This window comes from Ictidomys tridecemlineatus, chromosome 11 (genome assembly GCF_052094955.1).
Source record: "Ictidomys tridecemlineatus isolate mIctTri1 chromosome 11, mIctTri1.hap1, whole genome shotgun sequence".
NCBI lineage: Eukaryota > Metazoa > Chordata > Mammalia > Rodentia > Sciuridae > Ictidomys > Ictidomys tridecemlineatus.
The window spans coordinates 11,104,604-11,131,994 of NC_135487.1; the positions used below are offsets into that span (position 1 = coordinate 11,104,604).

At 62.7% G+C, this 27,391-nt stretch overlaps 1 protein-coding gene across 1 annotated transcript; it reads left to right on the top strand.

Moving 5' to 3' along the window:
- Positions 1–27,391, top strand: Padi4 (peptidyl arginine deiminase 4). The gene is made up of 16 exons (XM_078025406.1): positions 1–122; positions 9,216–9,396; positions 11,611–11,677; positions 13,087–13,157; positions 14,028–14,145; positions 15,189–15,314; positions 17,380–17,558; positions 17,657–17,760; positions 18,064–18,175; positions 19,222–19,329; positions 22,086–22,240; positions 23,052–23,196; positions 23,290–23,392; positions 24,114–24,184; positions 24,456–24,596; positions 25,991–27,391. The coding sequence occupies exons 1-16, from the start codon at positions 31–33 to the stop codon at positions 26,222–26,224; spliced, it is 2,007 nt and encodes a 668-aa protein (XP_077881532.1). The 5' UTR covers positions 1–30; the 3' UTR covers positions 26,225–27,391.

Here is a 27,391-nt window from a genome sequence, read left to right on the forward strand (position 1 = left end):
CAGCCCGGGGGACCCCACAGCTGGCAGAGGATGGCGCAGGGGACAGTGGTCCACGTGGCCCCAGAGCAGCCCACCCACGCGGTGTGTGTGCTGGGCACCGAGACGCAGCTGGACGTCTACGGGTGAGCGGGAGCCTCCTGGGCATGGGGGGCAGCGGGGAGCCGGTGCCAGGGGCTGGTCCTGCCGACAGCCGTTGGCCCAGGCTCGGGCTTCAGCCCTGGTGGCCGCTGCCAGGGGCGCAGCTGGAGAGACGCCGGGCAGCCGGGAGGGGCCGGGCCCAGCAGCTGCTCCTTGGCCTGTGCAGGTCTGGGTTCCCGGGACCTCACCACAGGTGCGTCATTAAGGGGCGAACAGAGGTGGCGGAGCGTCTGGACTTGCCTGAGGTCACACAGCTCCTGCCCACACCTGGCTCACAGTGCAGTCTGTTGTCCACACTGGTCTCGAGCCTCCCTGGTGGGGGGGGTGACAGCTGGGCCGTGACATGGGCTCTGGCATGAGAAGACCACTCTAGGGACTGGCCTGCTGGGAGCTCTCGGGTGGCCTTGGGCAACTGAGCCTCAGCGTCCTCATCTGTGAAATGGGTGGACACCCACCCTGGACAGGCCACTGGGATTCACTGTGCAAAGGTGCGAAAATGCTTGTCAGTACCCAGCAAGGTGCTGGGCGCAGCCCTGGTGGTCGTTCATTCATTCAACAAACGCCTGTTGGGTACCTACTGTGTGGGGGCCTGTCCACTGTGGGCCACCCAGGATGGTGGCGGGTGCCCTCTCAGGACAGCGCCGTCATTGTGGTCGTGCTGGCCCTCGGCTTCCTCCCCACCAGTGGGCACCTGTGGTCTTGGGTTGGGGCCACGGGAGCACCTGTGTGTCACCCTGGGGTGTGTCACCCACGGCCTGGCCCAGGAACAGGTGCCAAGGCCCAGGTGACCTCCTAGGGCCACGGGGGTGGCAAGAAACAGAGAAGTCCTGGGATAAAGGGAAAAGTGCGGCCGGTGTCCCCGGAGACCCCCGAGACTGAGCTGTGGCGGCGGGTGAGGAGGGAGTGGAGGGCCGGGCCACCCCGACATGCCCAGGCCAGCCCTCTGCCCAGCGCCGAGGAGCCGTGGGGAGCTGGCGGGGCTGGTCCAGAGGAGGCACTGCCCACAGCTCTCAGAAGGGACGGGTCCCCCACCCACAGGAGCCTCAGTACCCTGGTCTCCTCCTCCCTCGTCAGACTCGGAGCTGGGCACGGTCCCCTGTGTCCCAGGGCGATGGCTGCCGCCTGTACCACCCTCCTGCCGGGGCTCACTCAGCAGCTGTCATCCCTTACAGAAGGGGACAGCGAGGCTGGGATGCAGCGCGGGGTGTGTGCGAGGCCCTGGGTTCCAGCCCCAACGCCACAGAGGGGGGTCCTGAGGCTCTGAGCGGCCAAGTGGTCCACCCGAAGCCCCGGCTACTGAGCTGGGGACCAGGACTCGATCCCAGGCCGCCCGGCTCCGGACCCCCCGCCCGTCGGTCCCTGCAGCTGCCAAGCCTCCCCGTCGCCTCCCACCCGGCCAACAGCCCCGGAGCCACCCCGTCCTCACCAGCTCTGCGTCCTCGACCCCTCCCCGGGAGCTGTGCCCTCTGTCCCCAGGCTCAGAGACCCCAGGCGCCAACAGACAAGGTGCCGGGGCAGGAGCAGGCGCAGGGCTGCGGGCGCCTCTTCAGAGCCGCGGGGAGGCAGAGCCTTGGCGCTCACTCGGCGTTCGGAAGCCGCTGTCCCTGCCCCAGGAGGTGCCCGGTCACATTCCAAGCCCCGCTCAGCTGGGCTGAACGCCAACCCCTGTCGGAGCCGGGGCGGCATCGGGGCCGCTACCCTGCGCCGGGCCTTCTCTCCTGGTCTCTGTGCCCGTGGTGGCGGGATGAACCAGGGCCTTGGCACGGAGGCACGCGCCCGACCAGCTGATTTCTGACCTCAGTGACCACAAGCAGGACAGGGCCACGTGCCCATTTTACAGATGAGTGGACCAAGGCCGCGGGAAGCTAAAACACCCACCCAGGGCCACGCGGAGTGGACTCTAACCCCTGCCCCCCGCTCGCACTCACCCCTTCCGCGTGTCGTGGGGCTGGCGCCTGGCACTGGGGCTGCTCCCGGTGGGCAGAGCCCGTCCGCCTCCAGAGGACTCCAGGACGCCTGGTGATGGCGTGGCCAGGTGGTGCCGACCACAGGGGACGGGTGTCACTGTGAAGCCACCGCGGATGGGTGGCTCTCCTCTTCCCCAGCATCTCCCCCGAGGGACAGCCAGGAGCGTGGGCAAGTCTGTGACTGTCCCTCAGCATTTACTGAGCTGCAAAATGGGGACAGGAACCCCTGCCGGTGGACGGCGGAGAGACGCGACCAGGAGCGTCCAGTGTCCTGCGGGGACCGCGGGAGCCTCTGAGCGACAGCACACTGTCCTACCTCTGGTCATCGTGAGGAGATGGGCCACAGCTGGAGGGGACGTCGCTGTGTGGGCTCTTGTCCCGGCGCTGGCTCTGCAGAGGGCTCCGGGAGCTTCGGGAAGCCTCAGCCCTGGCTCTTCCCAAGGTCACACAGAGGACGGCCCCAGATGGGTACGGGGCGTCTTGTTTGGGAGCTGAGGACAGGGGGAGCAGCCACCAGAGAGGACACAGCCCCGCAGGAGTCCCAGCAGGGCCACCGGGCAGGCCTCGCTGTCCCATCCTCCGGTTCCCACCTGGCAAGTGGTGACAGGCCTGGAGGCACCGCTGTAAACCGGCAGGTGGACCCACATGTCCTGCCTGCCCCCTGCCCCCGGAGGGAGCCGAGGAGGGAGAGGGAGCCCTGGCCCATTGTCATTGTCCTCGTGGCATGTCCGCTCAGGCTCCACCCTCCAGGGTGCCCTGCAGCTGGGAAGCCTGGGGACACCAAGCCCGGGAGAGGGAGCCCAGGCTTTGTGGGCCTTTGGTCAGGTGGGTGACACTCGGCGACGTCTCTGGGGACAGGCTGAGCTGTACCTTCCTCTGCTGTCACGGTCCTGCACCGGGCAGCAGCCACTCGGGTGCCCCAGCCCCACCCACAGGAGCTCACAGCCCTGTGCCGGCTCCAGAGGTGGAGCCCGACCAGGAGGGTCGGTGGCCAGGCCCAGCTCGCGGCTGTTGGAAGCACCGGGTGTCCCCTGCCGCGCCCCAGCTGGCCTGGGAGGCTTCCTGGACTCTGAGGCCCAGCCAGCAGCTTGTGGAGAACCACGCTGACCGGCCTGGCCACACGCCCGCCCACAAAGCCGCACGTGCAAGTTCAGGCCTGGCCGGCGAGGGGGACAGAGGGGCCGGCACACTCTGTCCACGCCCACCTGGCTCTCTCCCTACCCGTGAGTCAGCTCAGCCAGGCTCAGGTGACAGCCTGGTCATCCCACTCCCCGGCCCATACAGGCCTGGGGACCAGGCTGGGAGCAGGTGGAAGGCTGCCACCTGTGTCCAGGGGACACCTGCTATTCGAGATCCACAGATGTAGACTGGTGTCCTTGCCAAGGAGGACTGGGGGAGCCCCCGTGGGACCCCAGATCCTGCAGCCTGCCCCACCACCTTCGGGTCCGCACAAGGTCCGGCAGGTGGCGGGAGGTGCTGAACGTGCCGCGTTAACTGTGTTTTAGGGGAAGACTGCGCCTGGCACAGAGTGGGTGCTCTGAAGGGTTTGTTGAGTGAATGCAAGAACTGACCACAGTGTCCTGCCACAGTGTCCGGTGCACCCTGGCACACAGTTGCAAAGTCTTGTTGCAAAATCTTTGTGCAACGAGAGGGCGGGAGGCAGGTGTGTGGTGGCCACAGCTACTCAAAACATGTGAGTCACTGTCACCGCTCACCAGAGCGGGGCCTCAGGTCTCAGGCCCCTGGGGCACCGCCCAGCCTGTCCCCAGGTCCTGCTTTGTCCAGACAGCCCTGACCCCGAGTAGGGTGGGAACTCAGCAGGGGCGGGAGGAGCAGAGGAACAAAAAGAAGCAAGACCGGGGGAGACCTGTGGGCCACACTGTCCCCGTCCCTGTCACCCTGGGAGCGAGGAGCCCATCCTCTCAGCTGAAAGTCCAGCAGCGGTGCCCGGTGCCCACTCAGGGCTCCTCCCCTACCCTGGTGACTTCAGGCTCCTCCAGGGCTGCACCTGTCCTGGGGCCTGGGTGACTCCCTGCCCACGGCTCTGCCCTGCCCCCAACTCTGTCCACTGGGGCTGCTGCCACCTGGTGGCCCACACAGACACCTGCCTTCCACATGGTCCGCCGACCCCGCCAACCCCTGCCCGTCCCTGTCTCTGGGCTGGGTGGGGGCACTGCAGCCCAGAGCACCCGCCCCCAACGCTGCAGGAAATCAAGGGGACACTGGGCTTCAGCTCCGGGCCCCAGGAGCACCCAGCAAACCCGGGTCAGCCTCAGCTTCTCCTGCCAAGGACAAATGGCAGAAGGACCCGCTTCAGCGGTCACGGAGACACGACGTGCGGTCAGCACGGGGCGGTCAACGCAGGGCTGGGCCGAGTGAGCAGCGAAGGTCAGAGTTCACGTCCATCTCCACAGCCCGCGGCGTCCGCCCCGGAACCTGCTTCCTCTCAGGGAGGTCTAAGTGGCGGAACCAGGTTGGAATCCGCGTCTGTCTGTCCCTGGCCGCAGCCTCCACAGCTCTCCAGTCAAGGCTCGACCTTCCGGTTTCCTTTCCCTCCTGGAGCTTCCTCACCCTGAATCACTCAAGGGACTTCCAAGACCGTCCCTTCACGTCCCCTCGCTCCGACTCCAAGTCTCTTCCGAGAGGAGGCCGTTCTGAGCCTCCACGGGCACCATTTGGACTGTGCTGCTCCCTTCCTCCAGAACCCGCTCTGGCTCCCCATTACCCGCGTATTGACTGCTGACCTGGACACTCCCAGCCTCTGAACCGCTCCCTGCTCCCAGCTTCCAGGTTCGTCGCCCCTCAACCTCCTGAGTGAGAGACCTGGACGTTCCTCTTCCCCGGCGCGGCAGGTCTGCCGACTCGAAAAGATTCCACCTCCTCAGAAGAAAACAGCAGCAGGGCACCCACCTGGGGACCGTCCCCCTGCCCCCTGCATTACATCCTGTCCCCCAGGGCGCACTCAGGGTCCAGGGAACTCAGCAGCCACGCGTCACACCCCCTGGGCCCGAGCATGCAGCAGAGGACCAGGAGGGGCACGTGCAAGCCACAGATCACGGGCCCCGAGTTCTCCCTGGGATCCCGGGGACCAGGTGACCAAGCGCCTGGCACCTGCAGTCCCGCGGGCGTCGGGCCCTGGAATCTGCGTCCCTGACAAGCTCCCAGCCGAGGCGGCCGGTGCTGTCGGCGAGGACCATGCTGAGACCCCTGGTCTTGAGGAGGAGCTTGGTGAAGGGGGACAAGGAGGGGACAAGGAGGGGCAGGCACAGAGGAAGAACAGCTGCAGGTGGCGGCAGGGGCATCTGCAGGGCCACGAGCGGACCCCGGTCTGTCCCTCTCGGCAGGTTGCCTGGACCCGTCGCTTGGCCTCCCTGAACCTCGGTTTCCTCATCTGTAAAAGGAGGACAGCAAACCAGGCCACGGGCTGAGCGTGAAGTGGGGTCAGTGGCCACGTGGAGGGAGGTCCCACGCTGCAGGTCTGCCCTCGTGAAGGGATCTCGGTGACACCATCCCACAAGAGCGGGTGCCACCTGGAAGATCCCTGCGGGTGACACCAATTCCAGGTGCCCAGGCCAGCTGGGTTTGGGGGAGGGGAGGGGGAGGCCGACCAAGATGACGGCCGCGTTAGGTTCCCCAGGCCACTGTCACCCAGGGCCACACTCCTAGTGACTTGGAACAGCCTTCCTTCATTTCCGGACAGTTCTGGGAGTCACAGGTCCAAACCTGGGTCAGGGCTGACCTCCGGGCGTCGGAGCCGTGCAAGTCTCCCCTCCCATGGAAGGTGGCAGCCCCAGGTGCCAGGGATTGGGACACCAGAGGCGGGCCGTGCGGGGGCTCCTGGGGTCTGGGTCTTGTGTCCCCCAGGGCCCCTGGGTTGAAGTGTGGTCCTCCGCTCGTGGTGCTATTGGGGCGGAAGAACCCTCAGGAGGTGGGGCCCAGTGGGTGCCCGGTCATCAGGGTGTGTCCTTGAAGGGCTGAAGGAACTTGTCCCCCCCCCCATCTCTCTGCCCTCCTGAGCCACACACTCCTGCCATGATGTCCCCCGTTGCCACAGGCCCCAAGCAACGGGCCAAGCAACGATGGGCTGGACTCTCTGCCACCATGAGCTAAAACCAACCTTTCTTCCTCTTCAGCGATGGCCTCGGCTGTTTTGCTATAGTAACGCAGAACTGGCCGACACAGGGCCCATCCTAGAAGTCCATCCGCCACACACTTTTCCAGCATTTTCCTAATTCTCTATCCTGAAGGCATACGGCTTTTAAGATAGAGATGAAAACTTTTACAAAACTGAAAATAGAAAACATAATCCCAAGTGTCTGTGGGGCGTCCGGCGTGAGTTGTGCCCCTTTGGCGAGTCTCCCACACGCTGGAAGTCAGCTACAGGTCCTGAGCCATTCTTCCGCCCGTGGGTACATGCACTGTGTGGTGCTGCTCACTGCGACAGAAAGGGCTGCTCGGAACCTTCCGGAACATGTCTCCTGGAGCATGTGTGGAAGAGCTGCTCCGGTGTCTGCCCAGGTGTGGCGTGGGGGGTCGGGTTGGCTAATGTCTGTAACCCCAAACGGGGCAGAGAGGTCAACGCCACGGTCCCGTGAGCAGGGGGTTGGCGCTTCTGCTGAGCCATGTGGTCTATAACATATTTGTCACCAACTGAGTGGCATAAATCCTGTCCCCTTACTTCCCTTTGGGAAGGGGAGGCCTCTGCCCGCCTGTCGTCCACTTGTGTTCCAGCCCCTCTGATTCCTGCTGTGTCTTGGGCCGTTTCTTTTCCCACCAGGTTGACTGCGCCGTGTTGATTGGCCGAAGGCCTTTACGGATTCTGGACGCTGAGCCTGGGCGGGTTTGGTGCTAGGAGCGCATTCTCCATAGACCACGTTTGTCTTTTCATTTACGGTGACTTTCGGCAAACAGAAATTACTGATTTTCATCGAGCTGAATGTATTCATCTTTTCTTTTTGTTCATTGGTTTTATGTCTTGTTTCAGAAGAACATACAGATGTGCTCCTGCCTCGTCTCTCAAAAGATTCTGCAGGAGCCAGTCGCGCACACCTGTGACTCCAGCCACTGGGGAGGCTGAGGCAGGAGGATTGGCACAAGTTCAGCCTCAGCAATGAGTGAGGCCCTGTCTCAGAAATAAAGTGGGCTGGGGATGTGGCTCAGTGGTAGAGTACCCCTGGGTTCAACCCCCAGTACTAAAACATAAATTCATGATTTAAAGTCCTGCCACGGACACTGTAGTCTGCCTGGGGCTGACGTTTTTTGCACCGTGTGAAGCTGGGATCGATTTCTTTCTTTAATTATTTGTCCAATTTAATTGTTTGTCACTTGGTTGAGCAAATGTCCTGCACCATCTGTGACATAGGCCACTATCCCCAGTTCTCTGCAAAGCCACTCTGTCGTGCACCAAGTAGGACCTCTAAGTCGCACCCCCCTTTGTCCCAGCCTGGGTCGCTCCCACCCCATCCCGATTGCCATGGTGTCCAGGAATCCTACGCGAGGCACAGCAAGCCCTCGCGTTTACCTTTTCACGTTGAAGAGTAGCTTGGCTCCTGGTTTTCCAGGTGTATTTTCAAGTCAGCTGGTCAAGTTCAAGGAGAAACCCTGGAATTGCACAAATTTGCAAATCCCTTTGTCGAGAATTCAGAGACCTCAGAGTACCTCAGCTCTCGTTGTCTCCTGCCAATTTAAATCCTGCCTCCTTTTCTCCCACAAGTTTGATATTTTCCGCCAGGCACGGTGGTGCCCACCTGTAGTCCCAGGGGCTCGGGAGGCTGAGGCAGGAGGATGGCAAGTTCAAAGGCAGCCTCGGCAACTTAGCAAGACCCTGGGCAACTTAGTGAGAGCCTGTCGCCAAATGAAATACAGAATAGGGCTGGGGGCGTGGCTCAGTGGTTGAGTGCCCCTGGATTCAATCTCCGTACCACACACAAAAAATTGAATATTTTTATGACTTTATAGATGATGATTGTTTAAATTTACCAGAATATTTTCCATTTTATTTGTTCACCATTCTTTCCTGCATCTCAGATCAGGCCTCCAGCCTCCGCTTCCTTCTTTGTAAACTATACCTTTAGAAGTTGCTTTCATGAAACTCTTAAAATTGATCTTAAAATATCAGGTTTTGTTCAGCTGAAAATGTTTTTATTTAAAGATTTTTGGGCCGGGCACAGTGGCTCATGCCTGTCATCCCAGTGGCCTGGGAGGCTGAGGCAGGAGGATCCATAGTTCAAAGCCAGCCTCAGCAACAGTGAGGTGCTAAGTAACTCAGTGAGAGCCCGTCTCTAAATAAAATACAGAATAGGGCTGGGGGCGTGGCTCAGTGGTTGAGTGCCCAGAACCCCCCAAAACAAGATTTTTGGGGACAGTGAATTCTAGGTTAATAGTTATTTTTTCAAAATGCGGTGAAGATATTATTCAGCTGTCTCCTCGATTTCATTGTTACCATTGACAAGTTCACGTTCAGTCTAATTACTCCTCTTTTCTGACTGTTGTGTCTCAATGCCTGGAGGCTGTCTCTGTGTGTACCGAGGTCACGTGGCTGGTGGCCTGTGAGCTGAGAACATCTTCTCGGTGGGTTGAGGCCAAGGTCGTTAAGCGGGGATCTTCCGTGTCTAACCGGGTGGATCTGGTCTGCTCACTGATTTTGTCTGGATTAGCAGACCTAGCCCCGCTCCCTTGGCTGCCTTTGGGTTCCACTGAACCGCGGTGCGAGCACATGGGTGCTCATCTGGGGGGTGTGTGCTCAGCAACGCTTTCAAAAGTCTATTTCACCCCTGATCTGGTGGCTTTGTAAGAGAAAGACGCTCAGCAACATCTGATCCGCCACGATTCCAGAAGGGGACAATGCGCCTGCCGAGTGCAGCGGGTGTGGAGGGAGCCTCTGGGTGTGCGTAGCTCCATGCACACACCCGCGTGTGAGAGCCTTCGCTCTTTTTCTAGTTCCAGTGTGAGCTGCCCGGGCCCAGGGACTCTCTCCCTCTCCAACCCCTGACGCTGCTCCATGCTTTCTCCTGGGTTCAGAGTGAGCGCTGGGTGCTGCCGCAGCTGGCGCCTACTGGCCTGCTGGGCCAGGCCCCTCCTCACTGTCCCGTCCCCCTGTCCCCTCCACAGCTCGGCCCCAGGGGACTGCACCTCCTTCGGCATCAGCGCCTCCCCAGGAGTGGTGGTGGAGGTTGCCCGTGGCCCTCCCACCAAGAAGAACCGCACGGGCTCCTCCAAGTGGCCCCTGGACCCCGAGCTGGAGGTCACCCTGAGGATGAAAGCGGCCAGTGCTGTCACAGGTGACCAGAAGGTGGGTGACAGCGGGGGTGCCGGTGTGGAAGGACGGGGGCGGGGCAGCTCACACCGGGGTCCTCTCCTGGGGGGTGTCCCACCACAGTGTCCCACCACAGTGTCCCCGACACAGCAGTGTCCCCGCACAGAGCAGTGTCGGGCTGCAGGGTCAGGATCAGACTCATCCCTTCAGCCAAAGCTTAAGAGGCACCCACCAGCTGGGGGGCAGCAGCACCTGCTCGTAATCCAGCGACTCAGGAGGCTGGGGCAAGAGGCTCTCAGGTTCAAGACTAGACTCAGCAACTGTCAGAGGCCCTGCCCCCAAATAAAAGTAAAAAGGGCTGGGGGTGCGGCTGGGGTAGAGCGCTCCTGAGGGTTTCAGTCCCCAGCACCAGACAACAACCAAACGCTGTGGGGACTGAGGTCTCCCTAGATGATCCAGCCCGACTCCTCAGACCTCTGTCCTCATCAAGGTCTTTACCCTACTCACATCTACAAAGACTCCCTCCAAACAAGGCCCTGTTCAGGGGATCCAGGAATTGGAATGTGGCCCTATCTTTGGGAGGCTGCATTCAACCTACGCCACCCCCCTGACTCTAGATGGTCCTGGCAAGAACCTCTGGGGTTCCCACCGAGATCTGTGTCAACAGTCATTACCTCCTGGGGGGACAAGCCGACCAGGCTCTTCCCTGGGGACAAAGCACTGTCACCTGCTGTAGGAACACAGATCTGTCCGGGAAGATGTGCTCAGGGAAAATATTTCTGGAAGAAGTGTCAAGCTGAGGATGATATAAAAGGCCAGCCGGGGAGCTGGGTGTGGTGGCACACCACTGTAATCCCAGCAACTCGGGAGGCTGAGGCAGGAGGATTGCAAATCTGAGGCCAGCCTTATCAACTCAGCGAGAACCTGTCTCAAAAAATAAAAAGGGCAAGGGATATGGCTCCGTGGTAAAGTGCACCTGGTTCAATCCCTGAAATAATAATAATAATAATACCAGCCTGAGAGAGGGGAAGAAGCAGGGAGCCCTACCAGGAGGGGTGACCTGTGTGCAAACTGAATGAGAAGAGACTGGGGAGGCCAAGGAAGTCCTTGTGACCGGTGCAGAGGGACAGGGAGCCGGCACAGAGGGTTTGGCAGCAGGAACCCCAGTTTCGGGGAGCAACAGGAAGCCGAAGGGGCGCCTCCAGCCGGGCCCGGGTTCCTGTCTTAGATGACTGGTCGGCAGCCGCCGGCGGGAAAGCTCGGTTCTGGCCCCGATGCCCGTCCTCTAACCATCCGATACTGAGGACAAGGCTTCGAGAAAAAGGGAAAAGAGGTCTCCTTGCTTCCCAAGCAAAGGAGAGCACACAGGAGCGCCCACCTGGGGATTCAGGGGCCGCAGGCATCTGCACCCCAGCAGCCGGGACAGTGGGCCGACCTGCCTCCCCGTGGCCAGGGAGGGAGAGAGGGAAAGCCCTGGGAGCGGTCCACAGGCCTCAGCGGAGCAGCGGTCAGCAGGCAAAGCCCGAAGCTGAGAGGCAAGGTCAATGCCAAGGTCCCCATGTGAGGCCACAGCGGCCCAGGCACTGCTCTGGACGCCCTCTGTCCCCTGGGCATCCCTGCAGGAGCCTCTCTGCCCAGGTCCTGGGTTTCCTGGGGTTTCGTCTTGGGCACTCCCCGGCCACTTGCGTGGGTCAGTCCAGATGCCCCGCCCTCCTCTGGCAACTGGGCCAATCAGACGTGTTCTCCCCAGATTTATTTGGGGGTGGGGGTGGGTGCTGAACCCAGGGTCTCCACACCCGCGGGCTCCAGCCCTCCTGGGTTTTGAGCCTGGATAAAGGGAGTCCGTGGTCCTCCAGCTCCACAGCACCTGCCCTCTGGAGACCAGCACCCCCACAGCTCCCGCTCCCCAGTCCCCCGGGCGGGGAGGTGGCCTGAAGTCTGTCCTTCCCTTCTGCCAGCCAGAGTCCTTTTCTGGGGCTTGTGACCCACAGTCCCCTTCGAGCGCCTCTTCAGCCCCATCCCCAGCGGCCGCACCCCACTCCCCCTCAAGATCTGCTCCCGGGGGCACCTGCTCCTGCAGCCCGCCCCCCGCCGTGGCCTTCCCCCCAGGCCCAGCCCCTCCATTTCTGGCCTCCCGTGGGACCCTCTTTAGCACCAAGGTCACTGGTGAGCTGAGCTGGCCCACGCAGGGGTCCAGACCCGTCTGGGGAAGGACAGAGAAGTTCCTAACGGTCGGCTGCTGCCCCGCAGGTTCGGATTTCGTACTACGGCCCTAAGACGCCACCTGTCCAGGCCCTGCTGTACCTCACCGGGGTGGGTAAGTGGCCCCAGGCTCCTCCACAGCCTCTGCAGGACACCTCACCTGGGAGGTCACCCCTCAGCCTGTTCTAAACATAGGCCAGCAAAAGGGCCATCTCCCGCGCAGCACAGAGGAGCCGCAGAGGGGCGCACCTGGGAGGGCGTGGCGGGCGCTGGAATGACATGGGAATGACGCATTTCTCAAATTAGGAAGAGGGTGCAGGGATTCTCAGTGCACAGTCCCTGCACCTTTTTGACACCTCGGATATTTATAACAAAAGTGGACCATAATGCTGCGGCTCCATGTTCCCCAAGTGTCATTACTTACAATCCACGTTCGACGTTTTTGGTCTTATCCGCGGTCCATCTCCCCCTCCCATTTATTCAATTTTCTTTGTGGAATAAAATCCATTTTCGGGATGGCTTGAGCCCAGGAGTTCAAGGACAACTCGGGCCACAAAGAGAGACCCTGTGTCTAAAGAAAAAGAAAATCCATTTTTCCTTAGTTTGGCTTCATCTTAAACAACATACATTAAGTTTACAAAGAGCATGTGAAACCTTCCGGTCCCATCTCACCAGAGAATCTTGTTCTCGAATCCACATTTAAACAAGAGAGCACTTCCCGCGCCGCCCGTGTCTAAGACTGGACATTTAAAACTTACAACAGTGTAGTAAGTCAGTACGATCATCGTCCCATTGTACAGGTGAGGAAGCCGAGGCACAGGCGGTAAACAGACCTGTCCAAGGTCACCCATGCAGCCCGGTAGTGAAGGAGTGACGAGGCCCAGACACTCAGGCCTGTATCGTACTGTCCCTGCACTAATGCTGAGGTGTGCACATGTTTAACAGGTCACTGGGACAACCTCAGGTGGGACACGGTCTCAGATCACGCTGTGGGCACACGGGTCTACCCTGCTGGAAGGACAGCGTGGTCCTCTGTTCCGCAGGGAGGGAGGATTCCGAATCCACCTGTCTCAGCCACGGCATTGGGCAGAGTAGGGGACTGGGGCTGCGATCTGTCCCTGGTGCAGCGTGGGTGATAAAGAGCAGGTGGAACCGTGTAGCCCGTGTCTGTCACCCGAGGTCACTGAGGGCCGGAGTCCTTGAGAGCCAGGCTGGGTGACCTAGCAGGGCTAAGTGGGGAACACTTACGGGGCGCCTGGGCGTTGTCTCTGAAATCCCTGGGTTTCAGTTCCCTATTGGTGTCACTGTCACGGCCCCTGAAGGACAACAGGACAGTGAGAAGCCTCGGCCCTGCTCTGATGTCAGACAGACTTCCTGAGGACATCGGGGGACTGTCCCCTCTGAAGGAGAGGCTCCCCCCGCCTCAGAGCAGACGTCTCCTGGGGAAGGGGCCATGCATGGAGGCCAGGCTGAGAGCCCCGACTCCGCACCTCACCCGCCCTCTCCTCTGTCCTGTGGTTTTAGAAATCTCCCTGCAGGCAGACATCACCCGCACGGGCAAGGCCAAGCAGCCGGGCAGAGCCGCCAAAAACCAGGTACCAACCCCAGGGCTGCTTTGGCCCCGCTGGGCTCTGGCGCCTCCTTGTGGCGATAGGGTGAAATGGCAGTCTGTGTCCCGTGTCCCATGTTAACTGGGGAAAAAAAAAAGAGAAACATGATTCAGGAAGACAGAAAAGGAGAAAATTAAAATCACCAGCGATATTTTGGCTTGCATGAACCCCATATCTTTATGAGACCAGATTCTTCCTGGCTGGGAGTTCAGATAACGTATTGTCTGGAACCTACAGCCACCCAGGTTTCACGTAGCAGAGGAAAGATGTGTAGGTAGGTCAGAGCCCGCCCCAGGCCTGAGAGATCCCCACGGCGCTGCCCCCGTGGGGTGATAATAGGAAAGGGAGGAAGGGGGCGGGGGCCTGCCATGGTGCGGGAAGATGGGGCGCAGGTGTGTGGCGGGCCCTGAAGACCCTTAACCTGGGGGGGTGTGCATGAGTGCCCTGGGGGTGGGGTGGAGCCCCCTGGTGGGCTCAGACAGAAGCACAGGAAGGGCCGGGCGGTGGTCAGCAGTGGAGCTCTGGCCGGGCAGCATTGAGGGCCTTAAAAACAGGTGGTGGGTTTGCTGCTGAGTGTGGAGAAGAGGGAGCCCCTTAGGTCCCCCAGCCACTCCCGGGTGAAGGGTGAAGGGGCTCCTGCCACTCAGGCTCTGCCCCTTTTGGGGTCCTGTTTAAAAGTCGATGCCTGTATTTAGGGGGGCTCGGTTCTGACGGTGGCTGAAACCCTCTCTCGGGACCCGAGGGCTGCCCCGTGTGGGAGGGACGGCAGCCCAGGAGAGGAGAGGGGGAGGGGCTTCTCCAGGGCCGGGGTCCCTGGGCGCCCTCAGCCTGCTCCTTCCCTTCCGGTGTCCGCAGAGGACCTGGACCTGGGGCCCCCGGGGACAAGGGGCCATCCTGCTGGTGAACTGTGACAGGGACAACCCCAGATCTTCGGGCATGGACTGCGAGGATGAGGAGGTGCTTGACAGCAAAGGTAAGGCCCCGCGGCCAGCGGCCCTGGGTGTCCTCGGTTAGCGTCCTGTGTCCTTCATAAGCCCTCTGTCCACGTGACCTGAGCCTCAGAAGGGCCTCCGAGAGGCGGTTGCTGGAGGACAAAGGTCCTGGGAGGGTGGTGACCTGCCCAAGGTCACACCGCAGTCCGAGAAGAGCTGGACCAACCGCAAGTCCCTGATGCCTCCCAGAGGCTCCAGGTTCCGTGCCAGCCCCCACCCAACACAGATGTCTACCCTCCTGGGACCCCCAATCGACCAAAATGAAATTGCCCCCAAATCGTATCAGAGTAGCCCCTGAGGTCCCTCCTGTCAGCCGCACACTGCTCTGAGTCGCTCATTCAGTGCTCAGCCCAGAACTTAATGGACAGAGAAACCAAGGCACAGAGAAGTTAACCAACTTGCCACAGGTCACACAGCTAATAAGTAGCAGACTCAGGATTTGAAGTCCGAGCATCCAGACACCAGGGTAGATTGAGGGACACAAGGACAGGGACAGGCACAGGGTCTCTGCAGGCTCTCCTCAGGGGTGTCCTTATGGGGGGGACACATTCCCCACCTGCCCTGAAAAAGGGCACTAAGGGGCAGAGGGTGGCAGTCCAGGACAGCGTTGTGGCCTTGCTGGGGGAGCTACTGGGATTCCTAGACATGGACGCGTTTCAAGTTGTCTGCAGGCCGCCCGAGGCCGGGGGACAGCCTCTGCTCAGTGTCCGGCACATAGTAATAATCAATGCAGCTGCCACCCGGGCAGTTCTGGGGCACCAGGCACGGTGACAAGCCCCTGACGTGTTCCCCTCATCGCCACCAGCTCACGGTGAGGTGAGACTGCCCTGCTCCTGGGCTGCTGGGGCGCAGGCACCGAAGCAGGAGGGACCCTGCGCACTCACCAGGCCCAGAGCTGAACCCCGAGCCAAAAAAAAAAATGTCATTTAAATGCTGCAAAGAGGTGCAGCCAGGTGCCACCAGGAGGTGGCTTGTAGGCGATCAGCCTCTGGGACAGTGGTCTCAGGCCTCATCCTCCTTCCAGACCTGCAGGACATGTCCCTGGTGACCCTGATCACCAAGACCCCCAAGGACTTCTCCAGCCAGCACCGGCTGGTGCTGCACGTGGCCAAATCCGAGATGGACAAAGTGCGGGTGTTTCAGGCCACGGGTGAGTCTCCTGCCCGCGCTGACCCTGACTCGCCCTCCCATCTTGGCTTCCCTCCTGCCCCCGCCCGCGGAGCACAGAGATCTGTCGAATGATTCCTGAGCAGCTACTGTGTGCCAGGTGCCAAGAACCAGGGACACAGCTCCCCGCAAGACAGACTGTCACTACCTCCCAGATGAGGGGCGGGGACGAGGGACGGACGTGGGAGAGGTGGGCGGGAGGGGAAGCAGCTGGGCAGCAGCCAGGCAGGGCCGGTGCTTGTTGGCTCCTCCTAAGAGCAAGGGCCGCAGCCCTACCCAGGGGCAGAGCGCTGTTTCCCGGAGTGTGCTGCTCTGCACACTCAGCTCGAGGGAGACAGGGGTCACCCTGGAGCTAACGGCTAGTTTTGGGTTTTGTTTTTTTTAATTGATGCTGTATCCCATATGAACACCTCTGTCTTGGGATAAGGATGAGTTGCTGTAGTGTTTGGGGGTTTTTTATGTTTGTGGTGTTTTTTCTTTTTTTGGTACTGAGGATGGACCCCAAGGTCACTTAACCACTGAGTCACATCCCCAGTCCCCTTCTTTTTAAATTTTGAACTTTATTTTATTTACTTTTTATGCGGTGCTGAGGATCGAACCCAGTGCCTCACACATGCTAGGCAAGTGCTCTACCACGGAGCCACAGCCCCAGCCCTTTTTATTTTTTTATTTGGTGACAAGCTCTCGCTGAGTTGCTTAGGGCCTCTCTAAGTTGCTGAGGCTGGCCTCAAACCTGGGATCCTCCTGCCTCGGCCTCCAGAGCTGCTGGGATTGCAGGCACGCGCCCCTGTGCCTGCCTGGGTGCCGTGGCTATTAAGAGCACAGGGCGGTGGGAAATGGAACTGAACGCCAATCATGGCAGGTGACAAGTGAGGGCCGCGGGCATTTGCCATTCGATGGCTCTGCACCTTTGGTGGCTTCACGTGAGCACCTGGCCCCAGGCTGGTCTGGTTGCTGGGGGATGGGTGAGGCTCCCACCACGCTCCTGACACCCCACAAGCTGCGAGTGGGGGTGGGAGTGGGGGTGGGAGGGCAGAGGGAAACTGACACTGTCTCCTCATGGCTGCCAGGCCACGCGCCGAGACCTAGAGGTGTCTGTCCCCAGTCCCACGGTGGTCCCTCAGCCGGCCTCCCTCCCTCTCAGATACACCCCCGTGTGTACGGAGTCAGCTGTCAGCCGAGTCCCCATCAGTGCATCCCGCTAACTCCCCCCAGTTCCTGCCACCGGGGAGTGACAGGCTCAGTTCTGGGCACAGGGCACAGAGCCATGAACACAGCAAAGCCCTCGCCCCGGGTCCCTTTCATCTTAGTGGCCTGGGGGAGATGACGGGGGGGGGGGGTCCAGTCCACAGGGCGGGGGTGGAGCTGGGCGTGGCGTCAGGCCTGGGGGAGGGCAGGCCAGGCACGTGAGGACCCCGAGGTGAGATTGTGCCAGGGCTAAGGAGGGGCTGCTGGGGGGGGCAGGGGGATAAGGGGGGAGGGGCAGGGGGCAAAGGGGAGGGGCCGGGTGGCACGAGCTGGCATTGGCTTCTCCTGCGGGAGGGCCAGGGAGGGGTCTTGCAGGGACACCCCTGGATCCAGCTCCTTCACTTGCAGTCCCAAGTGATCCAGCTGTCACTGGCTTGGTGACACCAGCTTCCTGCCCCTGCCCAGGCCTCACCCCTCTGGGAAGCCCTGGGCCCCTCCGTCACAGGGGCCAAGGCAGCACCTGTCTTCACGGCCTTTGCTCTCCCCTCCCCCACGTGCTCCCTGGGGTTGGGGGACACGGTGACCCTGTCTCCTCAGTCACCGCCTGCCCCCACGCCCAGTGTCCGCTGGGACTGGCGGAGCAGTGGCTCAGGAGATGACTGAGGGCTGGCGTGTGAGAGTGGCCCAGGCCCCTGTGGTGCCCCTCTGTCCCCCGCCCAGGAGCACTGTCCCGGGAGGGGGTTGGGGGCTCCGGGCAGACGTGGGGGTGTGGTGGGGGCCTGGGGAGGCACCGGGTCGGGGGCAGGGGAGAGCAGGGTCTGCACAGGGAGGACGCGGACCTGAGCCTCCTGCCCTGGCAGGGTGCCAGCTGCCGTCCAGGTTCAAGGTGGTCCTGGGGCCGGGGCAGCCCTGTCACCTGGTGGAGCTCCCGGGCGGCCAGCACAGCAGGGACTTCTACCTGGAGGGCCTCACCTTCCCGGACGCCAGCTTCCCGGGGCTCATCTCCCTGGGCGTCTCGCTGCTGGACACGTCCAACCCGGTAGGCGGAGCCCGGGCCGCGGCCTGGCTGGGGCGGGGGCAGAGCCGGCAGGTGGGGGCCCTGCTGCCGTGACGGCCTCTCTGTCCCCTCCCCTGCAGGAGCTCCCCGAGGCCCTGGTTTTCCAGGACAGTGTGGCCTTCCGCGTGGCCCCCTGGATCATGACCCCCAACACGCAGCCCCCCCAGGAGGTGTACGTGAGCAGGTGAGGGGCCCTGAGCGCTGGGGCCCGGGGGGCCAGGAGGGGCCCGGGGGGCCAGGAGGGGCCCGAGGTCCGGCTGCAGCATTCCCTGTGAGTGACCCAGGTGGCCTGGCCTTGGGCGGCGGCCTCCCCGCGGGCTGGGCCTCTGTGGAAGGGGTCCCGTTAGTTCCTGCTTCGTGGATTCCTCGAGGGGAGTCCCTGTTCAGGTCACAAGCGTCTCCAGGGCCCCTGTGTCGCCTCCCGGCTCCCGCCAGGCCCGACCTCCGGAATCCGGAGCCTGACGCGCTGCTTCTGGAACCTTCCTAGGATCTTTGACAACGAAGACTTCCTGGAGGCAGTGGCCGCCCTGGCCAAGAAAGCCAAGTGCAAACTGACCGTCTGTCCCGAGGAAGAGAACATGCACGACCAGTGGATGCAGGTGAGCGGCCACGTGTCCAGGGACTCCTGGCCTCAGCCGAGCACCTCTCGGGCCACCCGTGGGTGGCGAGGACGGAGCCTACAAAGTCCTTGCACGGGGGGGGGGGGGGGGGGGGCTCAGGCCAGTGGCTCATCTGACGTTGGTGGTGGGCCACCCTGGGACCACCACCACGTGTCACCAAGGCAAAAGCCACCTTCCAGCTGGAAAGTGCAAAGCCCAGGAGGTGGCCCTGGGTCAGTTCGAGTGGCCTTCCTGGGCTCAGCCACCGGCAGGCCACACCCCACTCCAGCGCTTTCCATGGCTCCCATCTCTAACCTCTTCCAGACCCTCCCAACCCGCTGCCTCCCTTAGCTGGTGCCATCCTGCCCCCTGTGGGCGGTGGACACCGCGTTGGCACTCGGGGCCTCCGTGGTAGTGCCCCCCACGCTGCCAGGGGACACTCCGGGGTGCTCCGTCAGCTCAGCACCGAGCCCTACACCAGACCCCTCTCTGCTCCCTGCCGGGCCTTCGGCACCCCCCGCCCCTGGCCCACCTCTGGCCTTGGCCACCCTGCCTTCTATAGGCCGTCCCCTCCTGTCCCCACGTCCAGAGCCTGCCCACCAAATCTCAGTCAGATGCTGCCCCCGGGTGAGGATTCCCTCTCTTCCTCGTAGTTCCCTAAGTGGCATCCTCTGTCGCCACTGGCCACCACCCTTTATGCGCCCCTCCCCCCACAATGGCGACCAGGTCAGGTCCACCGTGAGTTCCAGCAGCCATGTGTCCTCGGCACCCTGACCACAGTGTCCTTGAGGACTCCAGAGCCCCTCCTTCACCGTGTCCCCAGCCCAGGGTCCACCCCGAGAGGGAGAGGGCTCTGCGGGCTCCGCACGGTGACGGAGCCGTCACAGGACACCAGCTCTGCTTCTCACAGCCCCTTCTCCGCAGTCGGAATCCTCGGGGGAACTTGCCCCTGAGGCCCAGGGCGAGGGCGGGAGGAGGACTCCGTGCCCATCCGGGCACTGGGAGTGGACCCCGGCCCGCGCCACGGCTCCTGTCTGTCCCCCCAGGACGAAATGGAGATCGGCTACACCCAGGCCCCACACCAGACGCTGCCCGTGGTCTTCGACTCCCCGAGGGACAGAGGCCTGAAGGACTTCCCCATCCAACGCGTCATGGTACCTGCGTGGGGTGGGCAGGGGGCACAGCTGCCCAAGCCCCTCGCCACGAGGCCCCTGCCCCTCGCCTCTTTCCCGCCGGGCCCTTCCCCGCCCGGGGAGCCCAGCTGCCCACGCAGAGGCCGGCTCCGGCAGGTGGGGCCTGTTTTTTTGTCATTACCATGATACCATCTGGTGGCCTTGCCACCCATGAGGTCAGCTCGTCCTGAGGACCACCCTGCCTGGAGGCCGCCCGGTCCGGCCACCCACCTGCTCTGGCTGCACAGTGTGGGTGGGGCCGGACCCTCCACTGGGTGGGGTCCGATTTCCCGGGGCCCCACTGAGGGAGTTTTCCTAGATGTGACGCCAGCAGCCCACGCTGCCACACGTGGGAGTGGGAAGTGACAGTGCTGATGAGTCAGTGTGTCATTTGTTGCTCGACTGAGCTGGCAGGTTGGTGCCAACTCAGCACAGAATAATAATCAAAAAATAATGACAAGGATCGCATCCATGGAGCCCGAGGCTGGGCCGCACGCGGGGCGGAGCTCTCACGTGCACCGACTCACTTAACTTGTCCACGTTTTCTGGAGAGGATATCGGTCGGCCCGTTTTACAGATGAAGAAACTGAGGCTCGGAGTGGAGCAGTCAGGAGTCAAACCAGGCCCGTCCGGCTCCGAGAGCTGGCCCTTCCCCACCCCAGGCCTGCACTCTGGGCCCCGGCACCCAGAGAAAATGAGGAAGGGGAGTGGGCACGAGGTTGGCCAGGGTGAGGGGAGCAGCCTGCTCCCCCAGGGCAGGAGGGCGGCCCCTCCCACGCCTGAGGCTTTGGAACGGAGCCCGGGTCTCGTCAGCACCTGCCTCCCCTCCCTGGCCGCACCTGCCCTCACTTCCTGGCCGCACCTGCGCTGACCAGTGGAGGCCGCGTCTGCCTGGGCACCCAGTCGAGTGGATCCCATCTCAGGACTGTCGGCAGCCACCAGCCAGCTCCGCTGTGCCAGCGCCCCCTCCTCAGTCCACCCTGCTCAGTGGCCCTCCGTGGCCCTGTCTCCTACTTGGGCACCCAAGAGTGACCACGGCCAGTTCTTCGATGTCATGAACGGAACCTCGGGAGTCCAGCGGACAGACCTCACACGGCCTCTCGCCTCCCCTGCAGACAGCCTTGAGGACGGGGCTGCAGGGCCTCTGGCTAAGCAGATCCCAACCCGAATCACTTGGAGTGAGAAGATCCAGAGCCCAGGTCCAGGCACCACCAGCTGCCGACCTGGCTGTTCCTCCAGCATCACGGCTGGCCTCTCTCTGTCCCCCGCCTGCTCCAGCCCCCCAGGCTCTTCCCGTGCTTCACCTCGGCCACCTCTCCCTCATCTCAGGACCTTTGCACGTGCCAGTCTCTCTGCCAGGAAGGTTCTTCCCTGCTCCGGGGCTGGAATTCACCTCTCAGCCTCAAGCCCTACTCCCTCCTCATCTGAAGGAGACCCCTCCCAACCCCTAGCTCTTGGACTCCAGCCTCTCTTCTCAGCCTCCATTGGGGCAGGGGCGAGCGGCAGGCGTTTGGAGAGCAGGGGGCGCTGGGGATAAAAACATGGGCGTTATCAGCTCGCGGGTGGAATTTCACGGGATGAGCCAGGACCCAGCCAAGAGCCAGTGAAACTGGAGAACACAGGGGACCAAGGACCCGGCTGCTGCTGGTGGCTGTGGCCTGGTGCTCACAGGGACTTTGACCAGAGCAACTGCAAATGATGGCTTTAAAACTCATGGACTCAAAGACCCCAGGAGATGACGCGCCTCCCAGTGGGGGCCCCATGGAGACCCGCCTAGGGACAGTTGATTGGCGGCGGGGAGGGGCTAGGGCTGCAGCCTCTTTGGGGGTGGGACACACTGCTCATGGCTCTCCCATATGTCTGTCCCCCATCTGCAGAGCCTTTTGGTGGCAGGAGGGACGTCACCGGTGTGACTTAGGAAGTTAGGAGCCTGCATTCCTGGATAATGGGGGGGGGTCCATGTGAACTCAACACTCCTCATGAGAGGGCGAGAGGAGGGGTGGGCGGGGAGGCAGAGACTGAGGGTCTGGCTTGGAGGATGGAGAAGGAGCCACGGCCCAGCCGGCCCCTAGGAGCCGCAGGGGCGAGAAAACAGCCCCTTCCTGCAGAGCCCCGCGGGGGGACAGCCTGCCGGGGGACAGCCTGCCTTGACTAGCCCTCCTGACTGCAGACTCCACCTCCAAACCCCCGGGAGAGCAGCCTGTGTTACTCTAAGCCCCTGACTTGATGGCAAGTGGCTACAGCGCTCCCGAAGCTCGTGCAAGGGGTGAGCGAGGTGTCCCTCCCTCTCTCACGAGGACCCTCGTGGAGACACTGAAGCCACTCTGAGGAGTTCGCTCCAGCCCAAGAGCAGGATGCGCTTGGTGTGGACCCAGGGCACCCATCAGGACAGTTCAAGTTCCATTCCTTCACCCGCTGGATACGGGACCAGAGGAAGCCCATCCCCACTCTGACCTCAGTCTCTTCTTCTGCAAAATACAGATAAAAAGGAAAGTTTGCCGATTGGTCACTACCCCCAGGTGATGGCTCACAAAGCAGCTGCCACGCTCTACGGATGCCGCCAACGCCAGTTCCCTTCCTTACCCCCCCCCCCAATGATTCAAACTCCCCGCCACATCCCCCAGGAAGAGCGGCGCCTGCTCTGTACCTGGGGCTGGTGACTGGATCCCTTCCCGTGACCAGGCTCATCCCTAGATCCACTCCCCACAGCCTCTAACTCTTGGCTCTTCTCCCCTCAGGGTCCAGACTTTGGCTACGTGACCCGCAGGCCCCACGCGGAGGAGATCTCCGGGCTGGACTCCTTTGGGAATCTGGAAGTGAGCCCGCCAGTCACCGTCGGGGGGAAGCGGTACCCGCTGGGCAGGATTCTCATCGGGAACAGCGGCTACCCCAGGTAAGAAGGGCAGGGACACCGCGGGGGCCAGGACCCAGGGGCCACGGAAAAGCCAAGGGCAGAGCGGAAGTGTCCCCTGCCCACTCCCAGCCCAGAGGCTGGAGAAACCTTAGGGAGCGAGAGAGTGGGGAGGCTGGGCGAGGAACCAGCTCTGAGCCCCAGACAGCGGTCCAGCTCTGCGGCTCACACCTGTCATGTGCCGGGAGCTGGGGGCGCAGCCGTGGATGACGAGACAGGTCTGTGCCTGTGGGAGACAGGTAATAGTCATCTCAAAAAGTGAGAAAACAGAAAGGGCAGAGAGGAGTGGGCCGGTGAGGGTGGCAGGGAGGCCTCCCTGGAGGAGGCTCTTTGGAGCCGAGTCCTGATGACAAGAAGGACACGGCTGTGGGGACACCTGGGGTAGAACGTCCTGGTGGCTGACAGAGCGCGTGCAAAGGCCTTGTGGCAGGAATGAGCTTGGTGTGTTCAAGAAGGCCAGGGCAGCTGAACAGACTGAGAAAGAGCCAGGGGCTGACTCCCACAGGGCTTGCAGGAGAAGAGAGAAGCTCAGAGAGGTGAAGCCACGTCCCCAATGCTGCACAGCTAATAAGGATCGCCAATTTTGGCTGCACTGGGTTCGAATCCTGTGCTTCCCTATCACACCAGCAGCTGGGCTGGTCCCACGGGCAGTGCTAGGCTCCGTGTTAGTGACCCTGTGCCTCGGTTTCCCCTCAGTGAAAGTGGAATGACCATTCCTAAGTCCCTCGGGTGTGAAGGGACATGATAAGGGCCCCCGCTCCCCTCCCCTCACACCCTCCATCCCTGGCTGCAGCAGCGACAGCCGGGAGGTGCACCAGACCCTGCAGGACTTCCTGGGCGCCCAGCGGGTGCAGGCCCCCGTGACGCTCTACTCCGACTGGCTGTTCGTGGGGCACATCGACGAGTTCCTGAGCTTCGTCCCAGCGCCCGACAGGAAGGTAGGGCCCAGGGACTGAGCCGGGCCAAGTCCACAGCCCCAGCAGGCCCTTCCTGCCGGCGGGGACGAGCTGCCCTCCACGTGTTTCCGCCAGGGCTTCCGGCTGCTGCTGGCCAGCCCCAGGTCCTGCTACCGGCTGTTCCAGGAGAAGCAGGAGGAGGGCCACGGGGAGCTGCTGCTGTTCCAAGGGGTCAAGAGTAAGTGGCCGTCCCCTGCTGCCATCACATGGCCTTCTACTGCCGGGGGGACCCCCAGGCACAGACCTGTTCTGAGCACCTACTGTGCACACCGGGCACTGAGTGCTGGGGACGCCCGTGGACAGAGCAGAGGGCCCCGGGGCTGTCTGGTGGGGCCCCGGGAGGGCTCCCTGGAGGAGGCGAGAGCTGGCAGGGGGACGAGGTGGAGGGAGATGCGCCACCGGGAACAGAACGTGCAAAGGCCCAGAGGCAGGAGAGAGCAAGATGCGTCCGAGGACCTGAGACGTTCAGCACCTCTGAGCACAGGAAGAGACTGGATTTCTTCAATAGACCCCGCCAACGTGGGCCGGGTCAGAGGCTGAGAGAGCTCGGCAGAACCGGCTCTTTTTTTTTCCTGTTTTTGGAGTGCTGAGGACGGAACCCAGGGCCTTGTCCTGGGTCCCAGGCTCTGTCACTGCCCACACCCTGGCCTGCTTCCTCCTCTCCAAGGGGGATCTCCGGAGACCGGGGATCTCAGGCGGTGGGAGGCGCGGTCTCAGGGATCCGTCCCACGCTGTCCCCGTGTCTGTGACAGACCGTCCCTCACAGGCTCAGAGCAGACCTGCCTGCGGGGGACTGTGGCTGTCCCCGTTTCACAGACGGGAACACTGAGTCCCCGCGGCCCGTGACAGGAGGAGCGTCGACCTCTGACTCAGTTTTTCCCCTTTTTTCTCCGTGACAGAAAAAAAGCAGCAGAAGATAAAGGACATTCTGTCCAACAAGAAGCTGAGGGAACACAACTCCTACGTGGAGGTGCGGAGTCCGGCCCGAGCTGCCCCCCAGCTGCCCCCCCGAGCTGCCCCCCGAGGTGCCCCCCAGCTGCCCTGCCCGCCCCCAGGCAGAAGGCAGGGCCCACAGGCCGCGAGGCCCTGGGGACCCTGAGGGCGCTGGCTGGTGACTCTCCATGCAGGGAGCCCCGGGGCCACCAGTCACCTTCCTGCCCCCCCTCCGGCCCGGCCTTGGGTCTGGGGGCCTCGACCCCATGCTCCCCTCCCCCTCCGACGGCCACCTCCCCTCCCCCCAGAGCTGCATCGACTGGAACCGCGAGGTGCTGAAGCGGGAGCTGGGGCTGGCCGAGGGGGACATCGTGGACGTGCCGCAGCTCTTCAGGCTTGTGAAGAACAACAGAGGGATCCCCAAGGCCGAAGCCTTCTTCCCAAACATGGTGAGGGGCGGGTCCCCAGGCTCAGGGGTTGCGTGGCCCTGGGTAGCTCGCAGAGCCCCTCCGGCCTCTCAGGACAGTGCTGCGACCTGCCGATGAGGCACAGAGAGGTGGGGTCTCTGGCACCAGGACACACAGCTGGCAGGAGAGGGAGAGGGAGGTGGAGCCACTGTCCCTAGGTCCCCTGCAGGGCTCAGGGGAGGGGCAGGGTCAAGCTCCCAGTTTCTTCAGTGCCACGAAGGGGACCCAGGTGGAGCGGCACCTTCGGCTGGGCTCTGGCTGCCGCCCGGGCCGAGACTGGACCCTGTTTCTGAAGGGCGGGCAAGACCCCCAGCACATCCTGGCACCACCCCCCGCCTGTGGTCCCCCTCATCAAAGGATGCCCCAGGGCCAGATGGAGGCTGCACCAGGGTCTCCTGGCGCCGGGGCCGGTTCAGGAGGAGCCAGCGGACCTCACGGAGGTTTGCAAACTGGTTCCCCGGGGCCCTGGGTGCCCAGGCAGGGGCTGACGTCTGAGGGTCCTGGTGGCCCCTGCTTTGTGCGCGGAGGCTCTGCAGAGGGTTCTGCTGGGAAGGACGCGTTCCCAGGCCCAGAGGGGGCTGGGGCTGGGGGAGCCCCTCTTTCCCGAGCCCTGGCCCTGGGTTTCCTCTCCCGCCTGTCGGAGCCCGGCTTCCTGCTGCGGGAAGGAGCGCAGCAGCCCCTGGGGACGGTGCCAGGCGTCTCGGGGAAGGGATGGGCCGCGGGTGGCAGGCCCCTGGGGGAGCAGGAACCAGCCGGCACAGGCTCCCAGAGCCCCTGGAGAGAGGCGGGGTGGCGGGCACCACAGGCCGAGAGACAGCCACCGAGGCCCTGGCGTGGCCGAGAGAGGGAGGCGCCCTCTCCAGGAGGCTGACTGTGCGCCCGCCTCGGGCCCAGTACGCATTTGGGCTCCTTTGCTTGATGTGGCTCAGAAAGGTGAAGTGGCCCACGCAAGGTGACACAGCTATGGAGGAGTGGCGCTGGAACCCACACTCACGTTGGCCCCAAGTCCAGGCCACCTCCCGGTGCCATCGACAGATGTCATGCTACTAGAAAGGGCTCCCAGGCCTCGGCATCCCACGGTGCGCCAGGCACCGACCCGGATGGGAGGGACGGACTGCAGGAGCCCAGGGGTGTGGGGCCCAGGGGGCGTGTCAGCGCTGGGCCTTGGTGACAGAGTTTGCAGACGGTAGCCGAGGGAGGACAGCACAGTGTGAGGAGCTCGGCCCTGGAGTCCCGCAGGACCCTGAGCCAGCCCTGGCCTGGCCGGTGGCCTTAGGCCACCTAGTGTCCCTGTCTGGACCTCGGTTCCTCGCCTGTGAAGTGTGGAGGGAGGGGACACGGGCGTGGCCCTCACCTGGACCCCCCCCCCCCCGCAGGTGAACATGCTGGTGCTGGGGAAGCACCTGGGCATCCCCAAGCCCTTCGGGCCAGTCATCAATGGCCGCTGCTGCCTGGAGGAGCAGGTGCGCGCCCTGCTGGAGCCGCTGGGCCTGCACTGCACCTTCATCGACGACTTCTACACCTACCACGTGCGCCACGGCGAGGTGCACTGCGGCACCAACGTGCGCCGGAAGCCCTTCTCCTTCAAGTGGTGGCACATGGTGCCCTGAGCCTCCCCACCCGCCAGCCTCTCCCCTGGTGGCCTCCCCTGGTGGCCTCCCCTGGAAGAACCTCCCAGCCAGGGGTGGCTGGTCCCCTCCCCCACCCCGTGTGTTGCAGCCAGGGCTCTTGGGGATGGCCAGGTTCCCCAGGGGTGGCCAGTCTCCCCAGCAGTGCCTCGTGGCCTCGCCCTGGGCCCCTCTCCATGTTCCAAGATGGCTCCAGCGCCCCCAGCTCAGCTCTGAGAAGCCGCGAGTGGGATCCCTTTGGCGGCCACGCTTTGCCAACACCCACGCTCTCCCGTGGCTCGCTCGTTCCTTCCTCTGTCAGGTGGAACTGACGGCTACAGATTCAAAAGTGCCACCAGGAGGAGCTGAGGCCGAGGTCACCGTGTGTCCTGGCTCCCAGGCCTGTCCCAGCCTGTAGAACCTCGAGTCGCCCTGAGCTTCCCGCAGAACCGGGAAGGGGGAGGGGAGAGGGCACCCGGAACCCAGGGCCCGCAGTCACGGGCAGCTCCTGGGCCGGCGGGTGTTCCTTTGGTCATTTGAGGAGTGTGTGTGAAATACATCTCTCTGGATGTGAGTCTCGTTGCAAAACATGGAATTAAAAACAAATAGGATTAAGGGCCGGAGGAGCAGGTCCAGAGCAGGAGGCCAAGTGTGTGGCCTCCGGTTTCTCAGGAGACGCCGCAGGGTGGGGTCCACTCCGAGAGCCCGTGGGCCCGAGAATGCCATCTCCCTTCGCGTCGGAATGTCCATTGGGGAAAAGGTGGCAGATCACGCAAGAACCGAGGGCGTGGAATGTCACCGCTGGGTCCCATGCGCTCCAGTGTCAGGGCGTGTGGTCCGTCCACTCTTCTGGGTTTGCCGGTGTCCCACTGGCCACCTGGACCCGGGCAGGTACACACCAGGAGCGACGGTTTCTGTGGGATGGAGTCTAAGTGCCAACACGGTGCTCAGAGTCTCAGGTTTGGGGATGAGGGACACTTCACTGGTCACGTCCACGTAAATATTCCGACCTCTAAAAACGGCCCTGGAATATGAACCGCTGCTGGCCCCAGACACCCTGGGTGGGGGACGCCCAACTTGTAACCCATCTCCGTGGTCTTGTATTGTTTTCTTATAGCTTTGACATCAGGATTCCTGTTCTTCTGCTGAAAATAAAAACCTGAAAATCGA